This window comes from Mustela erminea, chromosome 16 (assembly GCF_009829155.1).
Source record: "Mustela erminea isolate mMusErm1 chromosome 16, mMusErm1.Pri, whole genome shotgun sequence".
Taxonomy (NCBI): Eukaryota; Metazoa; Chordata; class Mammalia; order Carnivora; family Mustelidae; genus Mustela; species Mustela erminea.
The window spans coordinates 14216378-14231463 of NC_045629.1; the positions used below are offsets into that span (position 1 = coordinate 14216378).

The 15086-nt window shown below is 40.9% G+C and overlaps 1 protein-coding gene across 1 annotated transcript in view; it reads right to left on the bottom strand.

Moving 5' to 3' along the window:
- Positions 1-15086, bottom strand: part of ASPH (aspartate beta-hydroxylase) — a 215430-nt gene that overhangs the window by 136205 nt on the left and 64139 nt on the right. The window contains exons 4-7 of the mRNA XM_032316775.1: positions 11075-11167; positions 8310-8384; positions 3780-3908; positions 112-144 (exon numbers count right to left, since the gene is read on the bottom strand). Coding sequence (XP_032172666.1) covers positions 112-144; positions 3780-3908; positions 8310-8384; positions 11075-11167 — 330 coding nt within the window. The remainder of the gene's footprint in view (positions 1-111; positions 145-3779; positions 3909-8309; positions 8385-11074; positions 11168-15086) is intronic.

A 15086-nucleotide genomic window follows, 5' to 3' on the forward strand; every position in this document is an offset into this window, starting at 1 on the left:
TATGACATAAAATATATTAATAGATAACCATAGATAATGTTTTCTCTCACGATGATCTTTATAGGAAGAGACTCATTCTAATTAAAAAATAGTATTAAGTTTAAATCTCACCTGTCTCTTCTACAGGGTAACTATCTTCAGTTTCTGAAAAGAATAACACCAAATCAATATTACTACTTTCATCAAGTTGTGTGCATATATACTGTAGATTTAGATCCTGAATCTATGCTTGTCATTGATTTTATTTTGAAAGCAAATAATTATTAAAATAAAACATAAAAAAAATATCCATTAACTGTTTTGCTAAACACTTTATCTTCTACTAGAACTACACTTAGAAATGCCTCATTCTTTTCGACCCACTCAATGCCCCAGAGCCTGGACTAATGAGAGGACGACTTGAACAGGGAAACCCAGTGACAGGGCTGGACCTGGAAAAGGGGCTGTCGTGGTCTACTTCACGTTCCACCATGGTGTCCTACTGTCTAGAGCAAAAGCACAGTCTATAGATGGGAACACAAGGAGAGACAGAGGAGACTTTCTAAGACGGGGAGCTGACAGGTAAATGGGTTCATAATTGAACCCGCAGACCCCCCAGAGCAAAAGGCTGCAGCCACAGGATTCTCACTACTCCACTGAACCTTGTTAATTTAACAACTACCTGAATTAAGAGTATTTTTAATTTCTGAAGACTATGAATAAACAACTTTTAAGTTCACACTGAATCTATGTCCCAATTAAAGACGACGTCAGAAAGTAAGGTATTCTCAATTTGTAAACTTTTTAGAAGTATTTCTTCCTACCCCCAATCTATAACTCCTAACCTCAAAAAATAGCAAACTCGTTAAGTTTCAAGTTACTTGAGAGTCTTAACTGAAATGTGTTATGTAAGCAGTACCTAAGATACCAAAATTCTGAGTAACTGTCAATCTTCCTGACCCAGCTTGGCTGAAGACAGGAGGGAGCAAGAGATACCAGGAAAATGTGGAAGTCATTTAATCGGCCTTACTTAGAAATTAGAAACATTTTTCCCCCCCCCGGGAGACTGTAACATACATGATAACTACAGGTCTAAAGTTTTGTTTTTTGTTTTTTGTTTTTTTAAGATTTATTTACTTGTTTGAGAGAAAGAAGGAAAAAGAGAGAGGAAGAGAGAGAGGAAGAGAGAGCACGTGGGAAGGGGCAGAGGAAGAGGGAGAGAGAGTCTAGAGCAGACTCTGTGCTGAGCATGGAGCCAACATGGGGCTTGATCTCATGACCCTGAGATCACAACCCTGAGATAACGACCTGAGCCAAATCCAAGAGTCTTATACCACCCGGGTGCCCCAAAGTTCTCAAGTTCTAAAGCTGGTCTAGAAATGCCTATTGTCAATGCACAATGCAGCTGAACTCATATACAAGCTCAAAATCATTCTGAGTGTACATTTCTCATAGAAAATTATGCATTATATACAATTTTGTAGTTTGGTATGGAAACCAAACCATTGGTGAGAACATGATTTCTATGGAAAAGTATATTTCCTGCTCTCAACAATAAGCATGAATGTAAGTTTTTTTTAAAATATATTCATTCATATAACAAGAGTTTCTTGCTTTTAGTTTTCCAATAAACTACATATTGTGAAAAGGAGATACACTTTACTTTTTCATTACTCCTTTGTGCTTTTTGCTGTGACTACCTCTCTGCTGAGGCTACCTCTCCACTCAATGTTTAGCCCGTACAGGTGCTATGCCTTCACCTGATTCCCCTGGGGCTGTGAGGATCGAGGTGCACACCTTAGCCTGTCCACACCCAGCAGTCTAGAACACAAGGGGAGGCATGTGCAAAAATCAACAGCCTGGCCATGCTCCTGCTGAACCGCGGCTGCACTGTGATAGAACCCGGGGAGCTGGCACAAAGATCCATTCTAGAGATCACCCCCTGAAACACTCTGGTTCACTGAAAGCATTCTTTTAAAAGCTCTCTAGGCAATCTTAATTGCATCCAACGTTGAAAAATATTTGTAGGGATGTCAAGTACCTCTTACATGGCCCATATTCATAAGAAATTCCCTCTCTGAATCCAAGACCTTATTACTCTGAACCTTCCTGCTTTCATTGGTGCTATGGATTTCATTTACTGCTTGTTTCTCTGCCTGTCTACTTGCCTAAACTTGATTTAGGTTTAGCTAATCCTTAAACCCTGCCAGCCACCTCTTATCCAGATCCTCTGCGGCATGTGGGGCCATGTTGTTGCATGGGTCCTGATGCAAGCTAACCATAGACTCCGATGATTATTATATGGTGGAACATAATGGACTAGATGGTTGATTTTGTGTGGATGCTCTCAACCTTTTTCTTTACTTTTACTCTTAAGAAATGAAAGTCTCATCTCAAACTATGTTTCAGTAGTATTCACTTTAGGTATAAAATTATATCCACACAAATATGTCATTTATATGCTTCTATTTTCTAAATAAAACATCATTAATCAATCAGAGTACAACCTATGGATTAAAATCTTTCAGGGCACCTGGCTGGCTCAGTGGGTAGAGCACGTGACTCTTGATCTCAGGGTCATGAGTTAAAGCCCCACATTGGGGAGAGAGCTTACTTTAAAAATAAATTAATTAAAAAGTTAAAAAAGGATCTTTCAACAGCTCAGTAAAGTCTTAAGGGCCACCTTAAAAAAGATCGGAGAATAGATACCATAAGAACAAAGCATGTGTGCTCATTTAATAAGGCTTCAAATAAATACTCATGGTAGTGACACATTAAAACATAGCAAAACACAAAATGTATGAAAAAAAGTTTTCTTCATCAGAGAAATTCCTTCTCTCTATAGGTCAACAGTGAATAACTATACTTCTAACTTGCCTTCTGCAGATGATCCAAGGTAAACTACTCAATGGATTTTTAAATAACCAGCATTTAATGGAAGACATTGATACAGAACAGATATCAGCAAACTAGGATTTTTGTACATGAAGTTTTCCTGAAACATGGCCATACATACCCCTATACCTACATATACCTAATACATAGGTATTATTTAAGGCTACTTCTGCACTATTGACAGCAGAACTGAGTAGTTTCAATAAAGGCCATATAGTTTGCAAAGCCTAAAATACTGACCCTCTAGCTATTTCCAAGAAAAATGTTGTCAATGCCTGGCATAGAAGCTAAGAACTGTGTTCTATAAACTGTGACTATCGAGTTCATATTAGAACAAGAGTTTGTGACAGATTGCCAAATAAAATATCTCATCAATTTTCTGAATTTCTTCTGATACATGGCACTCCAGGAAGAAAGGCACAGTAGAAGCAATGTACTAAAGCATTTCACTTACCTTCTATTTTTATAAGGACTTTATATATTCTGATAGTTCCTTAAAAAAGTGCTTTGAGGGGCACCTGGGTGGCTCAGTGGGTTAAAACTTCTGCCTTCAGCTTAGGTCGTGATCCTGAGGTCCTAAGATTGAGCCCCACATCGGGATCTCTGCTCAGCAGGGAACCTGCTTCCCCCCACCCCTCTCTGCCTGCCTCTCTGCCTACTTGTGATCTCTGTCTGTCAAATAAATAAATAAATCTTTTTTTTTTAAGTGCTTTAAATCAAAATCAAGATTTCTATTTATTTTAGGGAAAAAATTAGTTTTAATTGGACTTCCCAGCTTCCACTTAAAAAGAAACTTCAGATTAAAAATTAAATTTTGGTTTTAAAGGTGTTTAAGAAAGACTTCAATAATCATAATTACAAAGTGACTGCTGGGTTTTATTCTGAAACCAAAAGACATTTCCTACCTTCGTGAAATGTTCTGGTCTCCAAGGGCTCAAATCTATCATCTGCATCACTTCCTACAAGGAAATCATCATCTTCCAGTTGTGGTCCTCTTGCTTGTCCAGCCTCTTCTTGTTGAACATCATCGTCTCCTTGAATGGTCACAACGAACAAAGTCACACGAGTCCACACCAAGGGCCCAGAGGCAGCAGCTAACACGGACGCGTAAGCCTCTTCCGAAGGGCTGCCACATACCCGCTCCTGCTGCTGGGCACTCCCTGCCCCTCATCTGGGCCATCGCACATACTGTTGCCCGCTCTGAGCCTCTGTCCTCACTCTGGTCAAGTGCTAGTCCACCTGAAGGGGGCAAAAGCCTTCTCTCACTAGAACATGAACTCACCAAGCACAGGGACCTCATATATTTACTTAGTATGTATGCCCAGCACCCAGGGCCTTGCTTAGCCATAAGAAATGCTCAGTAAGTATTTAAGGAATGAATAAAGGAATTCCTAATTGCTAATGTATTTGCCTCTTCAATTATCACCAGGTTAGAGAGAAGATCAACTTGGGACCGCTTACTGAGAACTGGTCTAAAACTCCACAAACCAATCTTTTTTTTTTTTTTTTAATATTTTATTTATTTATTTGACAGAGAGAGAGATCACAAGTAGGCAGAGAGGCAGCCAGAGAGAGAGGGGAAAGCAGGCTCCCTGCTGAGCAGAGATCCTGATGTGGGGCTCAGTCCCAGGACCCTGGGACCATGACCTGAGCCGAAGGCAGAGGCTTTAACCCACTGAGCCACCCAGGCGCCCCTCCACATACCAATCTTAAGTAACTCTATAAAATGCTCTGTTGCAAAGAACGGCCAAACACCCCTGTCAGCTGTATGCTAGGTCATCTGCATGAGGTCACATGTGCTATACTTTGCATCTAACGGTTGCTATGTGGAGCCTGTAAGTTACACAGAAATGCCTATTCTTCTCTTCTGAGACGAACTTTTATGATATCCTGAGCTGTTCTGCTTTGTTTGTGTAGATGCTGGATAAGCTACTTATCCCGCTGCGATATGGTTTAGCCTGTCGTCGTGGTATAAGAAACTCTCCCAGCAGTAACCTGACGTGGCTTCAAGCAGAGTATGTCTTATACATATAACACTCCAGCCAAGCAACATAAGCGACTTAGCTATGTTCACAGGGCCATAAAGGGCTCAGGAGTGTGGGGTCTCCAGTGTGTGGCTCCAGATCTAGTTTTTCCACATCAGCTGTGACACCCCAGAGAAGTTACATAACTACTTTGTGCCAAAGAATTTTCTCCCATAAAAAGGAAATAGTAGGGCGCCTGGGTGGCTCAGTGGGTTAAAAGCCTCTGCCTTCGGCTCAGGTCATGATCCCAGGGTCCTGGGATCAAGTCCTGCATCGGGCTCTCTGCTCCACGAGGAGCCTGCTTCCTCCTCTCTCTGCCTGCCTCTCTGCCTACTTGCAATCTCTGTCCAATAAATAAAATCTTAAAAAAAAAAAAAAAAGAGGAAATAATAGGACTCCCTACTTATAGCATTGTTGTGAGATTTAAAGCACTTGGACAACTGCCTAGACCACAGTAACCACTTCGGTGTTACTGTTTTATGTTATTCTTGTTGTCATCATCATCATCATCATTATCATCAGGTTATTGCTATTTCTGCTGCCACTGAACTCTCCTCAAACACTGCAGGAAGGTTTCCTTCCCTCACCTTTAGTATGGCATAGCAATGTCCTCTGCTGGTACTGAACTGTTGTGGGCCCATTTATGGCCACACTATTTATTTGTTTTCTGTCTTTCAGTCACAGCCTGCTACATTGTTTCTCCTCATTTCAGGTTTTCAGCTAATCGGCAAACCAATCACCAATTCTAACTCCTGTCCCTGATTTTACCACACTCCCTCTTCCATATTCTTTTTTCCTTACTCTTATGTTATCCAGGGCAACTTCATGGTTTTCACATGAGCAGGATTTAATTCTTGGCCACTGCTACTTAATGGAAAGTCCCTGTTTTCAGTAGGGAAAGCAACCGAACGTCATGCTTTATCTGAGTCTCCCTTGCTCCGTCAGTGACAGCCCAGTAAAACAGTTCCCTGAAGGCTGACTACATCTGAGGCACTGCCAAGCCCTCTTCGGCCATTACAGTAACCCTAGGAAGTAGGTACTATCATCCCCCTTTGAAGGACAAGGACCTTGAGGAACTCGGCTAAAGCCACACAGCTAGTACGTGATAGTCACAGGCCCTGAAACACCACGATGAAGTGCAGAACGTGCAGCCAAAGTCTATGACAGAGATGGTACTCAGGGAGGCCATGTTTCGACCGGAAAACACACACACACCAGCCAGAGATAGAGCAGGTACGAAGGTCCTGAGGCAGACAAACTTGGCAATCACAAGGAAAAGAGAACATCTGCACTGGAGGAAACTGACTGAGAGGAGAAAAAGAAAAAGAACAGGCATATCAAACACAGACCCAACTGGACACCTCTGTAGCCATCATATAGAAGGGGACAGTGATGCTGTGACACTGCGGTCCAGATGCATGCTGGAGGCCAAGCTGGAGGGACTTGCCCATCGGTCCCGTATGAGGCAACAGGAAGACAAAGAAAAATAAGGAAACTCCCCAGTTTTTAGCTTAAGTTACTAAGTAGGGGTTAGACCATGACTAAATATAAGAGTAGAATAAAAGTAAAATTTTAGGGGGTGGGGGAGAGCTTTGAAATGCAAAGGAATCGAGAATTGTGTTTAAGTCCATTTTGAGTCTGAGATGCCCATAAAAATACATGCAAATGGAGATCAACAGACAGTTCGATAAGCCAGGAGCTCAGAGGACATAGGGCTGCAGATACATACTCGGAAGCAACACAAATTACATTTAAATCCATGGCCTCTGTGAATTTCTAAGTAAAGAAGAGAGTAAGTCCAAGAGGAAGGCTTGGGGCCAGAAACCCAGGCATGCTGGACTTGATTCCTCCCCCTTCTGTCTGGCTTCCTACACCCAGCCATCCAAATGTCTACCATATCGTCCCACGCTTCTCTCTCCCCACCTTGGCTAACTTTGGTTCGACCGACCATCCTGACCCATTCAGATCACCAGTAGGGCCCCCATCTCCTTTTCCCGCAGCACGCTTCCTCCGCTCCTGTTCACAGGCAGACAGACGGCACAGTGCTTCCTAGTGCCCTCCAGTGGCTCCGATTCCTTTGTGAATCAAGTACAAACACCCTTTGCCAATCACTCTCCACCTAGGTACTCCACTGGCCGGCCACCCTGAACTACTCTCGGATCTTCTTTTCCTCTGGGCTTGGGCCTTTTGCTTGGGACCCTCCACGAACAACACCCACCTGGCAAAGCACGACCTTCACCTATTAAGTCCTTCAGCTATTAAGTCAGAAAATCACCTCTTTGGGGAAGCCTTTGCTAATGCTAACGTCTATGCAAGGCCCACACAGAGCCATTACAGTTCACTGTTACAGCACTGTCCTCATCATACTGAAATCCCTGATTTATTGAGACTGCATCATCCTTATGTTAGGTTAGAGTTGAACCAAAGATGTAGGAAGGGAAAGCCCGGGCTTGCCCAGAGCGGGAGTCACACGCTCAGAAGCAGCAGCTCTCCTGGCTGAGTAGAAAAGCCAGTAATGCACAGACACGGGCTCCTAGACCCCAGAGAGCCAATGGCAAAAACCCCCAGCTCAGCTGCAGACAGTCTCCCCAGCAGGCACAGACAGAGACGGACAGGATGTTTTACACATAACATCCAAACACCCAGGACTGAGGAAGATGGTTTAGCATGCCTGCTAAAGCAATTTCAATGATAGAGAGCCCCAGTTGTTTTTAAGAAACATAATTTTTTCCTTTAGGACTCTCTTCAGCTGACATCAAACCATTAGGCATATCAGGCTACCATGTGCTCTGTCTTCTTCAAAATCCCTTTGTGAGTTACATCTTGGGGTTATACGCTCTGCTTTTATCAAGGGGTGTTTCAAGAAACAGGCTCATAAAATCTTAACGCGTGGGTTTCTAAAGTATAATTTAATATTCTCTGTACAGAACTGCATGTAAGAAATGATTTAGATGTAAGATTTGGGGAAATGTTTTATATTCTCTATGTAGATAGCATGTTCATTTCCTCCCTGGTAATATGACTGATGTACTTTTTGCTCTGGCGACCACCCAAGTGTGCAGCAGGTTCGGCGGCTGACGGCAGCCCGACAGCCCATTACAGCTTGCCTGGCTGTGTTCTACTTTCCTCTTCCCTGTTCTTGCCATCTGTTCTTGATGTATCATTGGTCTTAACTCACTTCTTCTTATTCATTCCTACCATTTCTTTATTAAACCTATGTGATAAGTTCCTTAGCATTAAGGCAGAAGATAAAATGAGACCAGTGCTCTCTCAGAAATACCTGTCTCCAATAATTAAAAAAACCACCCAGTTATGACTTAAATTTAAAAATCATGTCAAAGTCTCTTCATGTAATTGCTCAAACCACTATTTGAGCAAGCAATGCATGAGAAAATGGGTTTTAATTCATACCATGTTCTGTGTAGACTGACTCATGGAGAAGGGGCTGAATTTGTTCTTCTACTTCATCTTCAATATTCCGAGGTCCTAAAATGATTACAAAACATAACTAAGTAGAAAAATATCTAGTATTAATGAAGAACATGAAACATGACATCCAGGTACACACATTTCAGTGAATATATTTGGTTCATCAACTATGCCACCTTTTCCTATTCGTTTGCGCCCTTTTTATAAGTTGGCAAACACAGTAAATATTTAAGATTGGTTTTATTTTGACAGAATATATAAATGTTTAGCAAACATCTCACAGAGCAAAATTACATGTTTTCTAATTAACAAAATTCACAATCATGACAGAAAAAAGAAAAAGGGATGGGCAAAGCTTTCAGGAGGGAAGTACTGGGAAACAAAGATTAAAATGTGGAAGATGAGGCCAGTATACATGAAAGGGCATGACCAGTCACTGTCTTCCCTGACAGTCAGGAGAAAGGGCCCCCTGGCTGGTGTGAGGACTGAGAGGGTCAGAACTGAGAAGACCCCACAGGAAAACTGGCAATCCTTTCAGCTTTGGAGAAGCCCATCCGCCAGATCCCGCCGGATTGCAAGAGATATAAATTACAAAAGTCAACACTATCAGTTAACGACATCCCGACAACACTGTGCTGCTTATCGGATTACGGGGATAAGAAGCTATAATGACAGTGACACTGTGATAAATTTTCTTTAACAAACATCCATGTTCAGTAAATTGAAGTAGCGCTAGACTATCATGTATGCTGTCACTGGAAGCAATGCCAATGACATCAGTTGGTTACCCTGACGTGTTAAATCCTCGATGACAAAAACAGAGTAAACTCCTTTGAACTGCTTCAGGTAGGAAAAAGTTTAAGAGCCTGTTAAGCCTAATCACATTACCAAACCATTCCTGAAGCACGGAAAGTAACTTCTATTTTTATAGATGGTTATATGGCACAAACCACGTTTATATGTATTTGCATATAATTACAGAAGAGCCTGCCAATCTCTGTTCTTCCCTCCTCGGCTCTCACAATGCCCATGACAGCTTCCTAACAAATTCCTAGTTTCACGAGTGCTGACAGCACCATCCACAGAGAATCTAATATTGGTAACTATAGTGGATGGCACTCTGCTCCTTTGCTTAACCCGAACAGAGGAAAATCTAAGCTCCTCAGAACAGAAGAGAAGACCTCCACAATCAAGACCTGCTCCCATGCCTCTCCAGAATCACCTGCTACTAGCCCTGGCTTTGAACTTGGGGAGTCCACCATGCTGCTTCATCCTTCCATGATTCTGTGATGTTCCTCCTTTCCCGTGGGGAGGGTTAGTACAGGCAGAAGTTAGACTGTAGTGAGTTAAAAACTGGGTGGAACATAAGGTGAAGAAAGCTATTGTAGATTCTTGTTTCAAAAGTCTGGCTACTACAGGGCCGGGGACTGGAGGGCAGATACAAAGTTCTGTAGGGACCAAGAGAGGGTTTACTTTACTGTGTTGTAATGAAAGGTATGTACCTGGGTTTGTAGGACAGATAGAGAAAAGAAAGAAGCCAAAAATCTAGATAGTAGAAAGGTTGAAAGGCAACATTTAAACTAAACCAAACATTGCAAAGAAGTTGAAAGGATATGAGTTGATAATAAACTGATGGTAAACTGATGGATTCAGAAGGACAAGTTAAATGTAGAGTAGTATTAAGAAAAATTTTTAAAAAGGAGAACAGAAACAAATGGCACATTTCAGAGTGAGTTATTACCTTTGGAAAAGAAGATTTTTTAATTATAAATTTATTTAGTGCAACGTAACATTTAGTGCAATGGAGATGCTAAATCCAAATACACATTTAATTATAAGACTTATTTTTTTTTAAAAAGTAGCTCTCTTGCTTGAGTTGTGGTATTCTAAAGGATTGGGAGGGAGAGAGTAAATTCCAGGATTATGTTTTGAACAAATAAAAACATCAGAGCAGCACAGTGATCTTAAAAGGGAGAAAAGAAAATCAAATATTCATACAGTGATAATAAAATTAGAGTACTGGAGTTGCCAGTAAATATGTAGTGTCATACCAAACACTTCCAATAGGTGGCAAAATGAAACCAAATTTGGGAGAATGATTAGGTAAAGGGAAGACGTGCAGCAAATTAAATTGCACTTTGCAATACATAGCACAGCACAAACAGGAAATGAGAGTAATAGATTTGAATTTCATTTGCCAATAATTTATTCAAAGATTTTAGGAATTTTCCTTCTGTGGGTCACAGGCCCTTGGGCGACTAAGGAGATATGGGAGTTTATCTATGAATTCATGTGGATGTACAACGGGCCTCCACAGCATTACGTGGGGGTCTGGGAAGTCTCTGATGGAGAAAGGGGACCCTCCTATTAGAAAGACTGGGAGCCCAGTAGGCCTCTGTTAGATCATGGAACAGTCAATGATGACACTTGTATACACTGCATGTCTGACTGTGTTTTCACTGCAAGAAGTTCTGGAACCGGAAACGCCTGGCATTTAGTTCATGGTGTTCCTAACTGCTCCTCTGTGCCTTCGATTCTTGATTCCCCCAAATTAAAATTATCCTGTGTAAATTTTTACCAGAAAACATTAAGTTTACTCCAAAATCTCAGAAGAGAAGGAGAAAAAAATACATCATATTCCCGTAAACATCGTGACACAAATTATGGGTAAAGCAGCCTTCTGGAAACAGCCGGCAGCACAGCCAGCAGCCGGAAGCACATCTGGTCGGAGGTGGAGAAGAGCTTACCTGAGTCCTCGGGAACCTGATCCTCCAGCCACGGGTATGGCTCAGCTTCTTCCGGTGGGACTGTTGGCTTTGAAGCAGATCTTTCTTTAAGGCCTGCATTTTTATTCACAGAGTTAACTTGAGTTTTTTTCTTTCCTTTTTTTTTTTTTTTTTTTTTGACATATTAAGCCAGGAAAAACAACATTCTCGAACACTTCATCAACAGTGCAAGTAATTTAGTTTTCAAGACTTCGTACTCCCTGAGAATGTGGAGGTGCTTAAAATCTGAAGTTGGAAGGTAGACTGCTCTTTAACCTCACATGGGTCTTGACTGTCTCTTTACCTAAGTTAACCTTTGACTTAAAAACAATAAAACAAAAAATCCCTGCTTAAGCGCTCACGGATCTCTAAAATAATCCTGTCTATACTTGCCAAAAGAAGTTCAATATGAGTTCAAGCTCCCCGTGTTCAAAAGTGATTAATTAATTGCTGTTTGAGCTGAATCCAGCTGCAAGACAACTAAGATACACTTGAATTTGTTATTTGTTTCAATGCCCTATTTTGATTTAGATATAATTACCTGCTCTTCTTAAAACCTATAGTTAAAAATGAGAATCAAATCATACATAACTATTTATAATCTTCTCAAGGTACCACTTACAATCATACTGTTCTATAAAGAGCTAAAAGACATGCAAACAAGGTTTTGTTTTTTGTATTTTTTTAAACGTCTTAAGGAAAATAAAACATGGGGTAAATAAACATGAAAGCTGATTTTAAAAGTTAACACCAGTCTATGTTAGACTAAATTATTTCTTTGATATTCTATTTGAAGAACATTAAAATCGACCTCAATTAAATACAACTCGTTAGAAAGCTAATGCAGGTCCCAGTCTGTCATTCCCTCTACCAGCTCCTGGCTCCGTGTTAACCCCAGCGAGAATCTTGTACCAACAACTGTTACCAGAGGAAGTGTGTCGTGCATGTCAGTGACCTACAGTGAAAAGGTCAGTACAGATCTGAGAGGCATTTTTCTTCTCAAGCTCTTCAGACCACTCTTAATGTCCATATGCTATTGTAATCTGCAAAACTCTCAATGTCTTTTACTTGTTTTTGATTCCTTGTACTTTTCCTGACTGTTCCCTTCTCTTTTCTCTCATTGGCAAAAACACACTCCCACCTTCTTCTCCCCAATCCTAAGGAGAGTGAGACAGATACACAGGATTCTACCCCATCACTTATATTTGCTTTAGTTACTTATCTTCCACACAATTTACATAAAAAACCTGACACTATCAAAACAAACACTAGTGGATACAGCTGTGTTCTACTCCTACCAATATGGGACTTTGAACTATAATGTAGACTCCAAAGGGATCATACACAAATAACCATGAATCCTAAATGTAGTTCAATTTCAGGGGGAGATGGGTAGAGACGAAGGCCTTATTAATAATAAACCCATTACATTTCAAAATTCAAATTTAGGACTGAAAACTCCCAGGTTCTTTCCCATTTAAATAACTCCTTCCTCAATAGTCTCTCAACTGTTAAAGGAACAGGTATGAAACTATTCATTGCTACGTTCTGCTGTAAACCTTCCAAATTGTGTCATTGATCTTTGTACTCTCAGCACCTTGGGAAATGCCTGGCACATAACAGGTACCCATAAGCACCTGCTAGAGGGCTGAACGCCCCCAACAGTGAGAGGCTCCTGAGGTCTGCAGAGATGCTCTGTGACCAGGGCTCCCTGGCAGCACTAGAGAGGCGAAAGGCTATAAAGGTGGGAAAGGGGACTCAGATCAGTTTCCTACTATTATCAAAGAGATTCTTATCTGTGCCGGGCATCCACCACTACAGCCCAGGTTCTGTCCATTGTGCTGGAATTGTTATTTCTTCCTCAGAAATATCTCCGTTTGGATGAAAACTCACAGGGTCATTCTTCACTAATCCCCATAAAGGGGGGGAATATATAACCAAACTATATAAAGAATAGTTTGGTTAAATCTCTGGAAACTATAGTTCCAGCAGGTTTTCAAATTGTGCTCCGTGGGTTCAATAAGCAGTGAAATAGTTCCCCACCAAACAATAAAGATTAAACGGCCTGCAAATCCCATTCTTATTAGATTTTTAGGCAGTTTCATTTGAAAACAATTTTTGATGTGAGAAGTGTTTGAAAACTACTAGCATACCAATATTTAGACATATGGTTCCCCTCGTTGTCAGCCTTCTCTAGATCAGCTGGAGTTACTTGTCTCTAAAATTGAAATTGTAGAACTACAGGAGAAAGCAAAAGCATCTAACAAGAGAAAATATTGAGCAGTTTTCTTTCCTGTCGAAAGTGGCAGCTGAATTGTAAATATATTGATACTTGGTCACAGCTATTTCCCAGAGATGAAATCAGCATAAAAGTAAACAGTCTTGTAAACGTCAAAGCAGCTGAGGATCACATTAACATATCTCCTTCCCTAGACCCCTATTAACTTTTCTAAAGTTAAAAAAGAAAAAAAAATGCATTTTAAACTAATTCTTACTAGTCTGCTAAGCCACAGGGAAGAATTAGGCCTATAAGCTTTCATTCTGGTGTTTTGAGAAATTATATTGCCACCCAAATCTACTTTAGTCCATGAATAAGTGTTCCTCAGGAAACAGCAGTAAATCCAGGTTCATAGAAGATTTTAAGGCAAAAGTAAAAATTAAACAACTATATATATATATATATATATATATATATATATATATATATTCCCCCCGAACTAGTAATCAAAGGTTTTCAAACTGGATTTATGACGAGGTATAAATGGTAAGGAGGTAGTCCTGAAATCAATGTTCAAAATTACATTATGAAACAAATGTCATCACTTTTGATGTTTCTGGGACTGCATAACAAAACACCGCCTCGCACTAGCTCCAGTGAAAAGGAAATTTACTGTCTCATCTCCCAAGGAGTGCAGAGACAGGTGGGCTCGCTCTCAGCACTTAGCGTCACCCTTGCACCAGCCAGGCCATCAGGGCTTACCCAGCTGCAAGCTCCTCTGTTGGACCAGAGGATATCTGGAAACAAAGAACCACCTCTTCCTCTGCTTCTCTCAGGCTGTGAGGAAATCTTTGCTGGAAGCTCTTCTTTTCAGCTTTAAGAGTCAAATCAGAACCCACTTCCATTCCTAAGCTGGCAAAGGGCACAGGATAACCATACGCCTGAAGGTAATTATCTAGGGTTGAATGAAAGTTCCAAGTCAACCACGAGAGCCCCTGCATGATTTGAAGAATCAATTCATTGCCTTAAAGCATACCTTGTTTTTGGTTTTTTGGGCGCATCCGAAAAATTAGGAAATCAGAAAGAAACATGTCTGCATTTAATAAGTATATAATTTTTTTCCTACAATTTTAATTAAAAATGGAAGGTTATAAAGTAAGTGATGTGAGCACTTCAAGTCAAACATTCATAGCCAACTTGACTATCTGACAGTTACTTTAGTCCAATATTACTTTACTTCTTTCACTGCTACCCTACTATACCCAAGAGCAATAGGAAATAAATGTATTTTCTTCTCATCTGTTCGCAGCAGTTTAGAACTTACTAAATTGCATGCGGCATTCATTCACTCAACAACTATTTAGCACCTACTAATGGAAGGCACTGTTCTCCAGAAAATGAACACTGAAAAGCCCTACTTCTCATAGGGAGGGAAAAATTTAAAAAATAAGAAACCTGAAATATTTAGAGAATATTGAACAGGTAAGATATGGGACAGGGCGTGCCAGGCCATCAGGGAATGAGGACAGATTATCTATAGTGAATTGATGAAGAAGGGTCTCATTGATAAAATGTGAACAGATTCCTGAAGGAAACCAGGGATGTGGCCCTGTGACTGGCACTGGAAGAAGGTTCCAGGTAAGGCTCTGGACCAGCAAGTACAAATTTCCCAGCTGGTCTGGGGTGAGCAGGTGCTGGGAGCTAGGAACAGTCATGTGGCCAGTGCAGCTAGAAAAAAGAAGCAAGGGCATGAGAATCAGAAAGGCCCTGGGGCCA